Source organism: Calonectris borealis, chromosome 3 (genome assembly GCF_964195595.1).
Source record: "Calonectris borealis chromosome 3, bCalBor7.hap1.2, whole genome shotgun sequence".
In the NCBI taxonomy this organism is placed as follows: domain Eukaryota; kingdom Metazoa; phylum Chordata; class Aves; order Procellariiformes; family Procellariidae; genus Calonectris; species Calonectris borealis.
In genome coordinates, this window is record NC_134314.1 from 98192560 (window position 1) to 98212689 (window position 20130).

Sequence of the window (20130 nt, forward strand, 5' to 3'; positions counted from 1 at the left end):
TGTTTTTCCTCTGCAATAGCTTGAAATTAGCAGCCTAGAAGGAACTAAGACCCATGAGACAAATCAGATAATGTTTATTTAACTCAAAATGTTTTTTTGAACTGGCCTGTGTTTCTCAAACACTAAACTGACAATAGTACAACTTGGGTTTAAAGCTTCATCTAGATGTTTGAAGGGTGAAATCCACCCCTCCCCCCAGTATTTTGTAGTATTTGAAGAGAATGAGTTTTCAATATAGAGCTTTGGACTTCTGAGATGTGAAGTTTTATGGTGTTCTGTCTGTTGTAAATCCTTTCCTAAATGCAATGAATATTGTCACGCAATTCACAGTTGTCAGCTGAGGAAAAATATTGTTGATCAATGGCAATAAAATTAGGGCTGGAGTATGCAAGCAGTACTCGTACTAATAAGAGTTTGTATTTGTAAGCAGACACAGTCACACTGAGTAGCAAAAGTAGGAACTGGCTCAACTAAATCTTTGACCGCATTGGCGTTGGCAATCTTTCCTTTTAAACAGCTTTTATGCCTGAAGACAGTATGCCATCAAACTAATGCCCTAAAAATAATGCAATTTGACTAGTAAGGGTGGGAACTTGATTCTGCAGTCTTTGTACAGAAAAATTCCTTGTGAATGTGGCCATTAACAGAAGGTATTTATTGTCAGTCTCTCCTACATCACCACCATACCATACAAATGTACAAATCCAGGCCTGTGAAATGCAACGACTGTTTTGCAGATAATTGTTGCTGTGTTTATCCTTCTATCTCTGAAGTTTGTTTGTTTTCTTCCTAGGAGTATTTAATCATCCTTCATTTAATTTATTTAGACAAAGTAGAACATTACTTTTATTGATTAAATACTTCTGGTGGAACAAAATCAAAAGGCTTTAATTTCAAAGTGTTTTAGTGACTGGACTGTTCTGCTCTGCTTGTGAAACATAATTACACTGCTTCCTAATCATCAGCTCATCAATAAGAGTCACAGTGTAGGCGCCTGTTACATTACAAAGAAGCTTTTTACTGCTTTAATCTTTTTTATTATTATTATTCAAAGCATGTCATGTTCTGATATAATAAAGTACAACAGAATCTCTCCGTGGGGTAATCTTATAAATTACTAATACACCCATAACTACTGACTTCGTTATGAACACTACATTTAAGGTTCTGCCTTCAGAGTGAACTTCTCACTTTTTTGGTTTTTTTACGTATACATTACCTGTATCTTTACAGAACATCTCAATGAAATAGGGTCCAATTATATTTCTTATCTTTGGGTGGAGAACGGGGGAAGGTGGGGATGAATTTAACTGAACACAAAATTTGTTTCTTAATTGCTGAGAGACACTTGAGAAATATGGTTCACTTGAAAGGCTTGTCGAACTTCTGCTACGTACTACCAAGTGGCAGGTCCCAGATGGTGACATTCAGCTCCCCACTGAAGTCAATAGCAAAATTCCCACTGGCTTTAATGGCAACAAGACCAGACTCTAAATGGAAGCGATTACAGATTATTAATTGTTGAATTGGAAAATATAGCTCTACAGTCAATCTTTTGTGTAGATTTATGTAACAAGACAGATTTTCATCTTGCTTGCGTAACATGTGAAAAACTAGGTATGCTAAATACTGCCAAATGCACTCTAATCTTCCATTTGATGGTGACTAATTAAGACTTTCGTACTCTATATGCACTATACTTCCAGCCAAGAACACAAACACTATTGTGGCTTGCTTGAATGTGAGGTCGTTATTTAACTTCAAGAAAAAAACCCCAACCCTGCAGTACAGTAAAACTGCAATAAGCATGATTTATCACTAAATGAGAAGGAAGGAAAGGGAAGGAGTTCTGCTTCTATCCAAAAGACTCATTTGAGGTTTTTCTCCCTCTCTCTCTTCAAACTTCAGTCTCCTTCCTCTATTTCCTGTGCATCTTTACAACACTAAATGGTTGGCACTGTCAGAATTGATGACTGCACTATTGCATGAATATATACATAGCATATTTCTAATAAAAATAATTGTTTAATAAATACAAGTGTGCTGAACATGAATTTTGAGGTGGATATTTCCATGTATAAATGACCATGGCCAGGAAGAACTAATAACTTCTGTATAGCTACATGCTAGGAAGAACTAGTAAGTTCTGTATAAGCTATATAACTGCTTGGTTACCCTGTGCATTAGACAACATCTCAATGGCACACATTATGAAACCTAGGGATTTCCTATTCGGAGGGCTTATGTGTGTTTTCTCAAGTCACAGCTTGCTGTCACTTTGCCTTTGTGGTTGTTCTCTGAGTTGTTAAGAAGCCTGACTGTCCCAGAAGTCATGGGAAGTATTTATCTTAGAAAAACTAAAAGGGGCAAATTTGCTGGCAACGTAAAGTGATGGTTCTGTTGTGGGCAACAGCATTTATCACAGCACAGAGTTTGGTCCTGTGCTTCCAACGGTAAAGGTCATCCACACTGATGCTGTGCTATCAGAAACACTATGGAAGAGTTTGATCCTAAATATTTACAACCTGTGCAGTGCACAGTGCCTTGGGCAGGCACTCTTGCTGGTATAACTCACACCTCTAGACTTTCCCGTGCCTTCATTCTGCTTCTCGACCAGTCCTCATGCCCACAGCAAAAGTTTGTAGGAGATGGCCCTTTTCAGTAGGCACAAATGGCATCTAGACATAAACTGTACTCTACATGAGGTGACTGAAATTGCTAGAGTGAGGAGCAACCTCAATCAATGCCTGGTCAAGATGGTTACTAGAAACTCTCCAGAAATCTTTACGTGAACAAGTCCCAACTCAATGGTCCCATTTAATTAATTAGATAGGGATAACCAACAAGGGCTCGCTCTCTCTCCTGTTACCAAAGAGATTGCCAGCTCTCATTTCATTCCCTCCCTGGCATTGTCCCAGGGATGCATGCAAGTTGCGTTCTTAGAAATGCAACTCAGCGATTCAAAAGCAACAGGGCAGCATACCCACTGATTTCTCAGGATGACTTTTGACAGCCCAGCATAGGGTACGGACATCCTATCTATGAATATCACCAATTCCTTTTCATTGCTAAAAGCAGGAACACATACTACCTAAGAAACAATTTTAACAAATACATTCCCAGACAACTTTCTGTAAGTATGGTGTGATTTCTTTTCTCTCTCTCTTTTTTTTTTTTTTTTTTAAAGCAGGTCTGGAAACAGGATGATTCATACCAACACTGTTTTACAGCACACAACTTTAATCACTGCCAAACATTCTTTCAAGTAACATTTCAGCTCAAAGCTGTCCTGAATCCTTGCCATTGGAGCTAATGCATATTCCCTTTTTCCCTTAAGGTCAGACAGTTATTCTTTGTTGCTACTTTTCTCTGGGAAGCACAGAAATACTTTCTGTAAGTCTATTTGGTGGGTAGTTCCCTATAGACATGACCTAAGTCACGGGCTTTTTTCCTGAGGACAGAAACCTTGATCATAGTAACTAAAAGGAGGGTTTTTTTTTTCGCTTGTGGACTCCAGTCTAGCAGCTTTGCTTTGTTTTTAATAAAAAGAACAGCAGCAGAAGTTTTAGTGGTTCGTTCCTGAGAACTCTCCCAAGCTCTAGTTCAGTGGTTGTGACAGCCAGAGGTGGGAAATGTCATTTGTACATTAGTGCACCATGCTGTCTCCAGCCATAGTGCCAACTCTAGAGACAGAGACTGAAGATTTAAATTCAATAATTTTAAGACACCTTATGTGAGAGAGAGAGGAAGCATAACTGTGTGGCCCGCTGAAGAGAGGGAGCAGATCTTGGCTCTGATCTCAGCTCCCGGAACAGTTCGGGTACTCAGGTACTTCACATTAAAATCAGCTAAAACTGACGGTTCACATAGGCATAAGAATAACAAGAAGAAGCTGTTCCTGGCAGTATATATAATTTGTATAATGAATATACCTTTTAGAAAGTCTCCTTGCACATCTGTTTTGGGTGGGGAAGGTAGCTGTTATTTGGTAGCAGAAGAAAGACATTAAAAAAATACACTGCAGTAAGCTCTTCCTATTACCCTTTACAGCTGCTCTTCCTGCTGAGCCCAACGGCACACCAGAAGGATAATACCACCAGTAAATGCACTTCTTGCCAGACTAGCACTGCCTAACTCAGCTTTTCAAATTTTCAGCTGATCCTTGTATTATCCTTTAGAGAGACAGCGATTCTCCTCTCTACCAAAAGTTTAGTTTTCATTATGGCAAAAATCAGACCCTCTGGAAAGAGCAGCAGCAGGTTTCAGCTAGACAAGCACAGTAACATGTAAGCTTTCTTGCAAAGCGTAAACACACACAAGGTGCATTTGTATTTTCAACTACTTATTGAGGTACCCGCAAGCTGTATGAAGAAAAATAAGAATGTGACTTACGGTTCTGGTGACTCTTGGTCATGCTTTCCGAGTCCAAGGCATGGTAGAACTCGTACGCCGAACGGCCCAGCAGCTCCTCTGGATGGTATCCAATCAACTCTGTTATTCTTGGTTAAGAAAAAACCAAATATTTAAAATTCAGGTCGCCTTAGCCTTATGCTTACATGTGCAGTGCAGCTATCACCTCTAGTCCTTACACTAACAGAATTAAAACCGTAATATGAGAAATTCTGAATTTCCGAACACCTTAGGAGCTGTAGAGGACTTCTGATCACGTTCTGAAATATTTCCATGTTCAGAATAAACTGCCTTTTACTACTACTGGAATAAAAATTCCTAGGGATGTCTTTACATGTGTTGCAAATTTTCCCAGGCCTAGTGCACAGTATCTCTTATAGAAGCTCTCACCTGAAAAACCATGGCTGACAAAGTTCTCAAGCTGTCCATTACATGCAGAAACTCCCAACTACCATCATTCAAAATCAAATGCATATGAGGGGGTAGTGTTTGGCACCATCAGCTTTAAAAGTATGTGTACATTTAAAAAACATACATAAAAGGGTTAAATCACTACTTTGGGTATTGCATTTAATAAAATAAAAATGCAAGGTGAGAAATTAAGGGCAGTTAAAAGAAAAAAATCAGCTCCTCTACTTAGTGTTTCTCAATTATATGAGAACTTTAGCATGTGGATTAGGTTACTTGGGTGACTAATCCACAAAGTAGGATTTTACACAAAGCAAGCTATGATCTCAAAAACTAGACTTTTTTCAGAGCTTTTCTGAGTACTCAGGCAAGGCAGGATTTCTCACAAGTTCCTGAATAAATGAAAATAGGTCATCAAACTGTGCAGATGATTTTCTCTAACGAGGGGGTGGAAGAAAAGGGTTCTTTTTTCCAAACTTCAGTTTGAAATACCATCACACACAACTTTACAGGAAACACGGTTAGTACAAAAATAATTCAAAAGCAAAGATATCATATCTTCTGGGAAAATAAGGAAACCTTACTGTTTTCCAAGTCAACACCACTCTTGGATGCCTTTTCCTAGCTTTGAAACTGCAATAACAACCTGCAATGTAGCAGAGAGCAGTAGCAGAAACAACTACAAACCGACTGCTGAGCTGTCATAAACCTTGAAAAGCCAGGAGGTCTGTGAGGAACGGTCACGTCTTGCAGCACGTCACTGCTGTCAATGGTAGTGCGCAAGTTTTATGCCTCGTAACTAACTCCCTTGGAAAGGCTTTATCTGCCACCACCACGTTTGATTAGTGGCGTTGCTACTTTTAAGAGAGACATCCTCAGGTTTGTGTACTCCCTGGAAGGACAGCCTTGGCCCAGCCCTCCAGACACAGGCATGTCTTTACAAGACAGACATGTAAATACTGTAAAACAAACAGAGCAAGAGCATGGCGTTCATCTCTCAGATCCCCCTCCAGCAAGGAAGACACAAAAGATGGAGCTATTTTGTGTATGGTTTGAACGCCAAGGCATTGAGTCAGCTTCTCCCTCGCCTCCACAGAACTGTATAGCTCATGCCCCCGGGACACCTTGGTTTTGTCACTCTGAAAACTACTTGCTGTCCTGATTTCCATGGAACGAACCTGGGCTTATAATGGTTTAGTTGAGCAAAGACTGTAGTTGGTTTTATTGGGTTCCCCCCCAAGACTTACTCTTCTGTTTATGTTTACAGTTAGACTGACAAAGGGGAAATTCTTGAATCAGGTTTCAAAAAGAGTAGCTTTCTTGACTCTCTTCACTGACAAGCTTCTGAGCTTTTAAATTGCACCCCAGTCAAATCTGTAACTTTTCTCTGAAACCATAATTGCTTTTCTTTTTTAACAAAAGCAGAAGTTCTCATAATGCGTTGGTCGTCAGAGCTAAACCATCAGGAGAAAACAACAAATACAGAAGGAGCCCTAATAAAAGTAAGGCTCCCAAAATACAGTTGCTGCTTGCCTTTACGCAGTCAGCTGGGACACACTGGTGTAAGTGGCCAGAGGCTTTTGCCGGGACCAGTGTAAATATACCGTCTTTAAAAACAGAAACTATGGCCTTTGGTTATATAATGGCATAGTATCATAAAACCATCCCGGTTAGTTTGCAGCTCATCACAAGGGGAAGGCTTTTAAAATTCACGAAGTTGAGGATTTACTCCTAATCCAGTCATTGGGAGCTGAGAGCCAAGTGGGGGTTGAGCGGGGAGAAGGAAAAGGAAATAAAGATAATGGAAAAGAAAAAGAATCATCACGTACCCAGCAGCACCAATGCAAATCCAAAACCACGTTACAGCCTTCATGGGTGTCAACAATGGAACGGAGATAGCAAGCAAAAAATACCCGTTACAGCAGGCTGAGGGTGTCTTAACTCTTATCATATAGGAATTGCAATCTCTATGTCAAATCTCTATCCCAGTCCTGTAATTCCCCTCTCAAATTGCTCCTCACTGATCAGTGCACAATGAATGTCCTCACTATAAAATTACTCTTCTTGTCATTCCATGGCACAGAACAACTTGTGGTGAGATCCTGCTGTAACAACGTCAAATTTAATTAGATCTAATGTAATCTTGGATGAAAGTCAGCAAGTGGTGGGTTGATATCTTTTTACTACAACCAACTAAAAAGTATACAAAAAGGTAAGATATCAAAGAGTTACCCACAAACTCCACAACGTTGGCCAAATTCTAAACCCACGCCTGGTAACAGTGAAATATCAAGAGTAATTGTTTTAAAATAGTTACTTTAAAAAAAAAAAAAAATGGCTAAACAGCCCCTGTGCTCTTGTTAACTGATCCGTTAATCTGTTACCACTATTCAGATGCATTAAATTTCTCTTTAAACACCCCTGGGAGTGAAATGTTTTTTTAAAAACTTATAGAATGTTTCTTTCTCCCATCCAAAAAACCCCTAAAACTGGCTGACATGTTTCCTAGATACATTTTTAAATACCACTATTTTATAACAAAAAACCTCTCTCCAAGAATTGTTAGCAGTATCGGTTTTGGGTGCATGAATTGGCAGATCACACCCTCCTTTATTCCTCCTCTGGTGCTGCTGACTCTGAAGAGCTTAAAAAAAAAAATCTCCTGGAAATCAGATTAGCCAGTTCCACGCTGCGTTACGCACCAGGGCCAAGGCGGGCAGCTATCCCCATCTCCATCACACCCGTCCTGTGACTCTCCTGAGACATTCGTGGAAGCAGACTGGCCACAGCTGACAGCTGAACAGCCCCCGGGCCAGAAAGCAGCGAGTGCTTCAGCAAAGGCCTCTGCACTGACCTCACTTGAGCATCACTTTGCAGTGAGGTGCGCCCTCCAAACTCCGCATGCTTTTCACAGGAGCCTCTTAGCAATATGAAATGCCAGGTGAATACACAGAGGACTAAGTGCAAAGGAAAAAGCATCCTACGGAGCTATGAGGAGGAGGACTACATAACTAAGAGAGTCACAGAAATGTATATGCCCCATGGGAACAAAGGGTCATTTACAAAACCCAAGTCCAGAACACAAGACTTCTACTTTTGCTTAGACACCAGACAGAAAATTGCTCTTTGTGCAAGCTGTGGAATGACAAATTGGAAAACAAACTGTATGGTGGTTTTGGATGGCATTCCTGCCATGGTAGGCTTTGTGTTTCCTTTGCATTTGTAAAAGCTAAATCGGTGTTAATTAGAAGGATAACAATAATTTTTGTTGAAGACGACAGGTGGGCTGAGAGGCTGTTTATTCTCCCATTAACCGCTCATTTCTGAAAACACAAATACCTTTAGGGGAATCTTAATTTTGCCAGACTGGCACTTCAGTTTTCTAAGCTAAACTTGTCACCATGATGTACTGAGGTCAAAATCTCAGAAAACACAGTAAAGAGGTGGGCAGTAGCCCTCCACAGTAGCGGATCTGTCCCAACTACCGCTACTTAAATGCTTTTTGAGCACTACTTCAGTTTCTGTTAATATACCTGCTTCTTGGGACGTGTAGTAAAGGCAAAGATTTGTGCTTAGGGTACACAATGGAGAAACAAGCGATCTGAATCCTATTTCTAGATTTGTACAATTTTGCCCCACTTTATCTCTTTGAGACATGGCAAAGCAAACAAAGCTCACTGCTTCAAAGGCTGCATCTCCTAAGAGATGAGCTATTTCAAGTGTTTTGGTTTTTCTTAAAATTGTGCTTTTCTGTCTCTTTATAGGAGTACAGAGCTTTTTATTGTATACCATTTCTTGAGTTAAAATAGTATCATAAGAACTGTTAGGACTGAGAAGTCAGGCTCTTTGTGAAAGACTGCTGTAATGTTTACTGCTCATAAAAAAAGAGCTGGGTGTATATTCGTCGGGCCGTGTGTGGACTGTGTGTGTCAGGGTGTGGATCTCTTAACAAAGTCTTTCTGTATTCAAACTCTTACCAAGTTATTGAAGTTAAATTGGTCTTGACAGGAACAAACAAACAAAGTTATACTTAAAGCAGAATGAGTTAAAAAAAAAAAAAAAGAAGACAAAAAATGAAGCCCAACACAGCCACTACGCTTGGGTAAAGCACTCTGCCAGCCTGCTACAGCAGGCGGCAGGGCAGCGTGGCAGTCCTGCCAAGTACCCACATTTCCTCTTGAAAATATTCATGGCTGCTTCTACTCTAACCCAGGCCAAAGAAAAAAATAAAATGCCAAATCCTGGGACCCCTGTCCACTCCTTAGCGAGACAGCTGGCCTGGTCAGGTGTATCTGCCCTGCTAGGTAGAAAAATTAGACGGGTACATTAAAAACTTCACCAGGACTCTGTCTGTCCTACTCATTTGGTGTATCTAAATCAAAGTTTCGTTAACAAAAGAAGTTAGTCATGTTTTTTCTTAAATATGGCATATACCAAAAGCCAGTTTTGCCAAATGCGGATCTTTGGCTTCAGATATCATCACTTCACTATTGTCTCCATAATGCATTTTCCCTCTGAGCAGGGATGGAGGGACAGAAGGTCCTTTCAAATGCTTATTTGCATTCTCACCTAATTTAAAAATATTCCCCAAGTATAGGTCAAATGGCAAACTGACTTAAACCCTCATATGAGGTCCTATGTCTGCATATTTCTGTTTTACACAGACATAACTGGAAGCACAATTCAACTCAGTTTCCTCTCAGTCGGGCACAGCCTGGATCCCACATGTACACTCACATTAGGAGAAACCCAACTGGGAGCAGCACTATTGGCATTGCATCTTCCTGCACCGTCCTATTCTGAATCACCCTACACCCTCCTTCGCTCCTTTTTCTTCTTCAACTCTTCCATTAAAATGTTCCAATCAAGAAAAAGTAAAAAAGACTATAACTAATTGGGTTTCTTGTAACCAGGAACATACAATTCCCCAAAGCAAGCCATGCCTTCCAAGTAATGGAGAACATACGCTTTTCAGCATGCCGGTGCCAGGGAACTGGTTTGTGACGCAGCCTCCGGAGCCACCGCCTGCACATCTCAACCCAGGCAGAACAGACTTCTTTCCTTAGCCTTCTCTCATGTATGCTGCCCACAGAATTATGGGCAAAGACCGCTTCTCTCTCCCCTCCCCAGCACCCCAGAGAGGTTGCAGGGATGAAGGTGAAAAGCCAACGCCACCTACAATGCCACGTTACCCTCCGTGCTTGCAAAACCCTGGTCCCCTCCAAAACACAGCATATGGTTTTCTTTTGTTATGCATAAAACAAAAAGGCTGAGACTGCATGTGCTGGGGCACCTGAATTAGTTTCGGGGTTTTCTATCAAATTCAGATACTGTTTTCACTTTTATTTTGTGGATTTTTTTGCCACAGAAGCATATTGCTGCTATTTCTATGTACCCATAGCCCCTGTGGCCCTGCACAGGAAGATACGCTGAGCACCAGCTATGCCAGCAAGGTAACAAAATTGCCTTCGTACAAAGACTGACCTTTTTTTCGACTAAAACACCCTCAGTGGAGATCTTCCCCGACACAAAAGCACTGTGCAGCTGAACTAAATCCTCACTTGGATTATTGAATTGTACCACTGATCAGCATTTCCGTATTACAGCTAAAATAATCCTTCCTGTAAACCACTTAGCCAAGATAAGTGGAGCGAGGGAACATTTTTAAATCGCTCTCCAGGAATGGCTGAAGCAGGCATTTAACAGAACAACCTATTTTTAATATTTATATCTCACAAACCTTTCTTTACAGGCTCATCACCTTGCAAAAGCTGTTTTAAGAATACAAATATATCCCACCTAACCACTGGCAAGTCATAGGCCCACATATATAAATTATTTTTGGAAGGCAAAATATATGGGCTAGTGTCTCACACATTTTAAATGAGGGAAGGCCGCTCTTGCCTGCTTCGTATTGCATCGGTCGTGTACCCTCCTGAGGAAAAGCCAAAAGAATCAAGGTACTTCATGTCAGCCAACTAGATTTTGTTAAAAAGTGTTGAAAGGTAGCCAGCCTATATTTTGCATGTTGCTTTGTCACAGACAGAGACTATGAGCTTTGCTAAGGAGATGACGGCTGTGATCCTCATTTTCCACAAGGACAAATTTCAGCTTCATGTACAAGCACAGCTCTCTTTTGTACTCACTTGAGCTTCACACTGAAGGTGGGTGCTTCCATGATTAAGGTCCAGCATGGCTGACATTCATTAAGGTACTTCCTCAGAAATCCTAAAGTTTCTCTAACGGAATGTTTCAAAAGTAAAAACTTAATGCTCCCTGGAAGCAGACCTGTCCAAACCAGATGAACTGCAAAGGGGATACTCAGATCGCTGCAGAAGCCTGCTAGAGGCGGCACGCTGCCCTCAATGATACCGGCCCTGAACTGGAAAGATGCGATCTCTTATGGAGAAATGAGCTGTGTCAGCCCTGCTGCTTCACTGCAGAAAGGCCAGAGCAGGTTGAAAAGGGTTTAGGCATCTGACTGGCACATGCTGCTTTTCCTCCCCCACTCCTCAGCCTGGATTTACATTCTTGGCATAAGCTGCTCCTTCAATACAATTTGTCTAGCAGCACTGAATTTGATAAGAACAGCTGAGTGTTTTGCATTTTTATGTGTCTAGTGATGTGTCGCCTGTTGGAGAGAAATCAACATCCCTCTGGGAGGGAAGCGAGAGCCAGAAGGATCTGCTGGGAAGAACCTGAAAGGTGCGTGAGGTCTCTTCCTTCTCTGGCCTGGCTGGCTTTTTACAGCTTTATCATAATCTCAATAAAACATGAATGAAACATCCAACCAAAACTGTCTAGTAAAAGACATGCTGTTTTGTTGCCTGGTTTTAAAGAGAAGTCTCTGAAATTCCTTACAAGTTAAATCCTCCAGAGGAAGCTGTTGTATTTCACTGCCATGTGAAAAGTTTTCCCTGTAAATCAACTCCCACTATTTAAGACACAGCATAATATTTCATTCTTTTTAAAATAAGCATTTGTATCTTTAATGGGATAGTATCAGTCCCTCTAATTCTCATTTATAATTGCTTATGCATCAAGTCTGGCAGAGACATGTGAATGCTGCAATAAGCGAAATCCTCTGTTACTCTCCTCTAGCCTGCCACTGAATGGCCCCAGTAATTCAGAGGTATATTGCTTTTAATAATGAGTCACTACCATATTGTTGCTTCCCCTCTCCCCAGCAGCAAGATCCTATTGATATCTCAATATTTTCATCCTGAAAGTATTAACAAGGAAAAAAAAAAAAAAAAAAGAAATCTGTTTTATTGTGGTTACATCAGAGGACATTTCTAGTTACAGCACACTTGCTGCTAAATTCTCAGAGAGGTCAGAAGAAGGTCAGTCACAAGTTCCACACTTGTAATCTTGCTTTCATCCACAACTGCTAACACTGTTAGTTTATACGGTTGCTTCATCATTTAAAATAATAATCTTGCTTAGAACAACTTTTAAAAAAACCTTTGAAGGATGAAGAAAATAACCAAGATCTCAATCCTGAGAGTTTTTGCGTAAAATGCGAGCATATGTATAATCCCACTGATAACCCTACAGACCCACAGTGGTTGCTACCATCTCTGAATTTCTGGAGACCAGTTTCATTAGACAGAAAACTTCATATTAAATTCAGGGATGATCTCATAAACTTAAAACCAACCAAAACAAACACCAAACCCACAGTAGTACAGACGGGACTTTCTGGGGAAACGGGGAACAGGAGGACACTTCATGTGAAGGGATCTCTGGCTCACTCACACGCAGGGAAGATGGTTACCACAATACGTAGACAGGGAGAAGAGGTAGATGGTATGAAATACCATAAACATCCCAGGGGAAATCAAGCAGGCAGAGACAAGGGGGATCTCCATTTTTCCACTCAAGACGGAAATGTGGGGAGTGGAGGACACAGCCCCTTGCTTGACCCAAGATCTTCCCCTCCCCTTCATTTCGCCACTAAAAGTAGCAGATAGGTAACCAGCAAAGGTCGTTTGCTTTTCATTGAGCAAGAGGCTGCAACCCCATTTCTGGATGCCTTAGCAATTCTTAGTTAATCTAGAGCATAAAGTACTTTCCACCTAACCGATAATAGCATCCTGGGCCAAACCAACCGTAAGACAGTCCTTGACTAAGGTCCGTAAGGCATGCCATTTGAGACGTTCTCTAAAAAACGAGAACAGAAATCCTGCGTACTCTTCAGTTTGTTAAAACCCAAGAAGCTAATGCTCATGGCTCTAAGTTGCCTCATCTGCTGCCAGTGAACTTGAATTCCTCACTGAGCAGGAGGAGGAAATACAGCAGGAGTACCATTTTGCCTAAATTGAGATTTGAAATGGATTAAGTGAGCCACTGAATAGCTGTCTTGGTAACAGACCGTACTTTCTTCTAGTCCTTGCTTACCAAGTCCACGCAGGAGGATATTTGGCAGGACTGCTTGTTTCGTTCAAGAAGATAGAAACACCCATGGAAAGGAAAAATCAGTGGAGTTTACCTGTCATCACAGTAGGTAAATTTCATGTCCATGCTGTGGCGACTCAGGAAGGTCTTGCTGTCCAGGGGGATATCGATGTTTGAAGGATGCTGAATAGGCTCACACATTATTATAAGGCAGGCGAGAAGAGGCTCTTTATACCCACAGAGAGTGTGAGGAGGGCAAGTGTTATACACTTTAACTTGTCCAGTGCAGTGCAAAACCTGAAATAATGATTTTTGAATGAGAAACTAACTCAGAATGTACTTTCTCTACACGTCAAAATGTCTTTTAAAAACAAAAACACTTATTATGTCAAATATGATACCTTCCATGTGGCAGACTTGAGGTTAACAGTTCTGCCTCTGTTGGTAACGGTGCATTTCATCCTCATGAAGAAGTCACGCTCAGTTGACATCTCTTTGCTTTTCTTTCCAAAGCCTGGACCTGTATAAAGAAAATGGCAAATGAGTTTTCTCAGTTTTGCTTCTTGATTTCTTCTACTTATAAGAATGAAGGATTCAACAGAAATAACAGACTAATTCTCAGATAATTTACCTGCAGAGACCATCAAAGATGCATGGACCATTCAAGAGCAGTTTGTAGAGCTCAGACCTAAAACTTTAAGTGGAACTTCAATAGGACTTTGTGCATTTAAACCTATGTTTTAGCTTGCAGCACATAAATCTTTGCAAAGCGTTACAATTGAAAACATTATGCCTGTCTTAACTTGATGAAAGGAAAACACTAAACAAACAGTTCTTAGTGCTATCATATATAAGCAATATTTGGCAAAACAAAAAAAATTTGCAAAGTATTGAATAACAGTTAATGATTACTCTAGGAATGAAAATTCCCTTTACCATGACTAACAGATCTCTACTGCCAGCCAATTACTTCATTTGGTTATTTAAAAAGCAAACAGTGACTCTTTTCTATTTTCATTATTACCATTTTTCAGACTCAGATTCTCTCGAATTTCTTCATGGTCACATGGGTGAGTGAAGTCAAAAATGCTGTGTCCAGTTAATTCCACCTGAGCAGAAGTAAGAACTATATTTAGCCAAATAAAAGCAACTAATAGTATTTATCTGTTTTTAAATACCACCTATTCAGATGAAACTGGTCACTAGAACTAAGTGCATCAACAGCAGCTTTGGGCTCATTTCCAGGATTTTTCAGAGAGGAATTAAGAGGAATCAAAGATGCCAAATTTGACCGTGGTCTAATCAGTGGTGTGCAGTGGGTCAGAGTAGGTTTAACTCAGTCTCCTTTATCAATAATTTGTGCTGTGTCCTGTATTTAACCTGTTTACCTTGACTCCACAACCACATCAAATTGGTGACTCATGAGGGCGCACTAAAGAGCACATATATCCAACCACAATCCTCTGAAGATTTTGGCTGTCTTTAACAACATAGCAGTCCAGATGTGAGAGGACGCAGACTGAGAATCAGGAGAACAGCCTTCCCACCACAAAAGCTGCACCCATTTTTCTAGTGTCCCTAACCCATCTGTTCTGTTCGCTGAGATCCAGCAATGCTCCCAGACACAAATCCTGTGACCTTTCCTTTGTTTATCCCATGTACAACTTGTCATTTTCTCCCAAAACAATTCCCTATCTTTGCAGTTACAGTCAGCACCAGCAGTTATTTTCAATACAGAAGGAGAAAATGCCCCAACCAACAAAGCAGAAAAGGAGGGACCCAAAAGAGCAGCTCTCTCCTCTCTGTCCCATAGTCTAAGACACAAGCTGAATTAATGCCCATTTTCCTCTCCATGGTAATATCTAGGAAGGCAAGTTTGCAGTCACCAAAACCACTACAACTTTGATAGGGAGAAGGAAAAAAACACCACACTGTTGTCTGGTGTTCAGGGTACTTGCCTAAGAAATAAGAAATTTTATTTCCAGTCTTTTTTGCAGTGACACGCAGCTGTTTTTCTGCATTTAGGCATAGGACTCGTTTCTAGGAATTGTATTACAAAGACAGGAAAGTGTTAGGGAACAAGTTACCTGGGTAAGACCCATGTATTTGTTGACATTCTCTGACAAAAAGATCATGTCTCCATCCTGTGTCACCACGGCAATAAATCCCTCCAAAGCTTTCAGGTACAAGTTGTCCATCTGCTGGTCTGCCTCTAGTTCATTCTCGTTGTCAGCACATACTGAGAAAAAAAGGAAAAAAGCATCTAAAGTCTTCAGCACCCTAGCCAGCCTTTTCAATGCAAGCACATCCAGCTACAAGGCAACAAAATATTTTTCTGCTGTTAGAATTTCCTTTCCACAAACCCCTTCCGGTGGGGCCTTCCTTGAGAAGAAAGCTGTCTGCACAGTCTATGAAAGGGATGTCCTTATCACTAGAAAGATATTTTTCTCAACTTTTTGGCAAATGCAACAGACCCTCTATTCACCTTGAGTGTGTTTCTGAAAGATGTGTTTTCAGTACAGAACACCTATATACCCAGACACTGAAGCACATCTTCTTTGTGCACATTCTTTTGGCCACATGCAACCTTTATATCTCCTAACAGGCACAAAGTATAGGGCAAATCTTACAGAAGGTAAGTAAATTTGTGCATTCCTAACAAACGTCTAAGAAGACATTTCCATCAGGTCAAGTTTTCTAAGAAGTTCAAATACTCTTCCTATGAAGTGTGCCTAACTAGACCTCTCCACTTGGTATGGCGCTACCTTTAATTAACACTACTGTTAGTAGAAAAAGTAGAAGTAACACTTCCTTGAAGGCCTTTCAGGAGAATCTCTCTTTCAACCCATAAAACCTCAGTATTCCTGGGAAAAACACAGATCCATCCCACCAATACCCAATACCTGCTTTTTCATCTGCAGATGTCAAAACTCCCTACGTGCCATTCCACCAAACTCTGACAAGCTTCATCACCCACCTATGCTCCTCCTGTCCTGCAAGGAGGAGAGCCTCAGAGCCCATTTACATCCCTTATGTTTGCCTATGCGGATTCATGAACCCAGTGTGCCACTGTTGTGCTGAAACCTAAGGCCATGCTAGAACATTTATGAAAGCATTTTTTTTGATTACTCGTTTTCCTGTTGCTTTTTGGCTGTGCTGTAGAGACAACTGATGGCACTGCAATGCCTTCGTTGTGTGTGCTCCACGTTGCTCATCTCCTGCGATGGAGGCAGTAAGTAGGCAAAGCTGGAGGCGGCGAGGGAGGGAGAGGGAGACACTGCTCCTCCTAATGCCAGTCACCCAAGCGTCCACTCAGCACTCTTGCCTTCCCTTCTACAGTTTTAAGCATGTTTCAGCTCCATGAATAAGAAGCCTGCAGGAGATGATTTGTAGATGACTAGGATAAAAAAATTTCTGTGTAGGAGCTGGCCCATTAATTTCTTGACATGTTTTACATGAAACTTCTGGGATGTTTTTTTTACAAAACTATTTACAGATATCGCATCTGGTCTGTGTACCTATCGCACCTCTGCTGTGGTGAGCTTATCTTTATAGTTTTGTCAGCCTGCACATTTGTGATCAGTCATTGCAAATATGTGTAGTGGTAAGACTCTGAATTCAGAGGAAAAAAGCAAACAAACAAACAAAAAAACCCCTTATTGTCTCAGAATAAAGAATAACCAACTCCAACCATACACGGCTGAAGATACAAGGCCATGGGTAAGTCCCATCTAGATCAAAGGCGCTCCATAGCCCGAGGCAGCAAGGACGATCTGAGAGGAGCAGCAGGGAGCTGCTCTGTGCCCCTCCCTGGTGGCACAAGAGTGCTCCAGGCCGGGCCCCACCACCAATTTTGCTGGCCAGAGGCTCCAGCTGTAATTGCATCAGCCTTATTTGCAAGAACGGTGAGACTCTTAAACGAGTTTCTTGGAGAAGTTGCTCTTCTCTCTTGGTTTCATGTTGCACTTTCAGCATACAGTTTTTGTTTTCTAGTACACAGTCTATTAGCACTTGACAAAGTATTTCAATTTTTTGTTCTTTTCCTCCCTGAAACAGCACATTCATCATTTCCCTTCATGTTTCTTCTTGAAATACTCATTTTGGAAGAAGTCTAGAAGCAGGAATGGGGTATTGCTTTGTAAAACATTATTAGAAGTGGTTTGGGTTTGGGATTTTTTTGGATAGGGAAGAGGCTGAGCCAAACTAATGCAATTTTAACTTTGAAGTATTAATGAGTTATGATTAAAGGACAAGTCCGATCTATATACCTGCTGCAACTGCATCTGCTAATGCCTAAGGACGGTCAGTGAGCAAATGCAGAGGGATGAGCATTTGCAATGCAGAGCCCACTGAGCCACTGTTTGGAACAAATGAGTGGTGACAAAAATGATGCTGGCTGCTGCTTCCGCATCCTTCTCCCGCTCCTCAACATCCCTCCCTGGCAGCAGCCCATTACCCATCGTGCAAACACAGGAATGAGCAGTCTCAGCTCCAAAGCTATTGGAAGCACTTAGTTTATCACCCTTTGCTTCTCAACATGATCATTTGGTAGCAGGGAAGAGCAGACGCTCTCCGGGGATGGCCAGCACAGGCTGGGGATTTATCATTTCATGTGCCTGCACTGCAATTCAAACTACACAGGCAGGGGCCAGTTCCTCCTCAGCACAAAGCTACTGACTTCAGGAAATTACATCAGGGCTAGCATTTAAAATACAGAAAATACACAATAATATATTTGAATAGTATGCACTTTGACCATAATGACATTTAGGGAAGGAAAAAAAAAAAAGGTAAGTGACCATCTGCTCCCAAGCTTGTTTCTGCTGTGTAAAGAATGTCAAGGGTCTTTTTTTACTTTTCCGGAAGCAAACAAATGGTTTATTCAGCAGGGATCATGGCTATAGCCCAAGACAATCAGCCAAGTGTGGGTTCAGAGAAAAAAATGACTTTTCAGCTCTAACCCGAGACCCTCCTTTCCATTTTTTTTTCCCAGCTCATTAAGTTTGCATTAACAAAACATGACCATTCAAAGGCAGGAAGGCTATTCAAAGCATTTGTATTCTTAAATGCCTCCAACAGTGAAAGACAAACACTTTACTTGTATTATCAGATGATTAAGTTTGCTTTTCCATGTATATAAATTATATTACTTATACAAACACACACAGAGGACATAGGATCACTCACATCAGGGCTGCAGGTTCAAACCCTTAACGTCCTCGCTGAGCACAGCACTTAAAGATACAGTCAGCTTTAAAGCATGCGGTTACAGGGTTTTGTGGGATCAGAGTTTTTTCATTAAAATTACCTTCGTCCAGCTGGAGACATCTGATGATTTGGACTGGGAGGAGAGAAGGAAGAGGGTTTGTGCTGCTGTGCATCCCTTCTCACATAACCCAAAAGCACAACCCAGGTGTTTTGCAGACACCCTCCAGCTCCCCTGGTAACTCTATAAACCCCACTGCATCCCCTCCTTCCCCCTTAGCAGCTCCGGCCGCAGCAGGCAAGGGGAGCTGGCAGATACGGGTTTCTTGCAGTACTTAATAGGGCATGCTCACCTTCCAAAGTTGGAGCAGCTGTATCAAGAAAACTGTAGGCACTATCAGGCACGTAAAGATAGGTGACAAGTACCTCCGGGGGCCACTGTGCTGCTGCTGCCCACCTGTTCCTTGACTGTCTCCCATGAGCATCCGCCGGCAGCCTGCCCAGGGAAGCCCAGGCAGTGGGGGATACACCAAAAGCGCCCACGTCTTCTGGTGTGTCCAGGTTCTTTGTGGTGGTTGCAAACACACAGTCCCAGAAGGTGTCATCTGGGCTAAACCCCTGAAGCATATTAGCTACCGCAGCAAAGAAATATGCTGGGCATCACTGTGGTGGGCCTGGTATGCCCCATATCAGGTTAACTTAGTATAATTATAGTAATATAAATAATAAATACCAGTCCCTCATATGGCTGCAGTTACAGCTTTATAGCTTGTTCCCTTTCTCCTGTGAAAATCACTAGCTACTAATACACAGAGGATATACACACATTAGGAGATTGATACATCAGAAGCAACGCAGTTATTGCCACTAGCAAAAATCCGGTTTGCTTTAGAAAGAATCTATTTTGCAGAAGAAAAACAAATAAAGCCATTGCTACTGCAAGCTGCTCCCAGAAATCCCTATTGTCTTTAACTTTAGCACAACAAATTTCAGCTTCAGATGGAAAACATTTGAGAAAGCCGGGACCAAATGAAAGGAGGAGGTTACCATGAGGAGGTGGGGACTGAACTTGGTTTCCAGTAGGTCTGAGGTCACTTTATCCAGGTAGCAGCACCCCGCGTAGACTTGCCAGAATTTTCCAGGTCTTAAAGAAAGGTAACCATGGATTCAGTTTATCCTGATTTTTAGGTAGAGGTTTTGTCATCAGCATTGCTTTTCAAAATCGCTGCTAACTAAATTTTGAAATAAGGATGTTTTTCTTATTTTTTCCTGCAAATCTTTCCATCTCTCCTAAATGGGAGTATCTCAATTCAGGCACCATGACAGTATAGCAGGACTGCAAATATGCCAGTTTAACTATAAATTAATAGCAGATTCAGCAGAATGAAGTACTGTAATATTATTGTTCATATTATAGTTACATTCATGGATCCCAGCCAAGACTGTGCTCATGTAGCACTGGGAAGCCTACGAAGGAGGGAGAATCCCTGCCTAGCTGAGATCAAGAGATCTTGAAGCACATCAGAGAGCCACAGAAAAGTACAGTGGCCTCCTTGGGGCGACTATCAGAGCTACAGCAGAACCAGGAACAGAGCAACCGTGTCCCATGTCCCAGTTTGATGGGTCATCCACTGTTCATATTGCCCCAAGGCAGTATTTCTTAGTCTGCATCAAATTTTGATACCGTATTTTTCAGTCCATCTCTCAGTC

General features: G+C 41.4%; 1 protein-coding gene across 3 annotated transcripts in view; it reads right to left on the reverse strand.

Annotated features, from left to right (window-relative positions):
* The window catches only part of EPAS1 (endothelial PAS domain protein 1), an 80704-nt gene that overhangs the window by 10694 nt on the left and 49880 nt on the right, over positions 1-20130 (reverse strand). For 2 of the 3 annotated variants that reach the window (XM_075146870.1, XM_075146869.1), the window contains exons 3-7: positions 15303-15454; positions 14240-14324; positions 13617-13735; positions 13310-13512; positions 4393-4499 (exon numbers count right to left, since the gene is read on the reverse strand). In XM_075146870.1, the coding sequence (XP_075002971.1) occupies positions 4393-4499; positions 13310-13512; positions 13617-13735; positions 14240-14324; positions 15303-15454 (666 nt within the window). Of the gene's footprint in view, positions 1-4392; positions 4500-13309; positions 13513-13616; positions 13736-13846; positions 13910-14239; positions 14325-15302; positions 15455-20130 lie in introns of those variants that run through there. The other variant, XM_075146871.1, reaches the window with a different exon arrangement.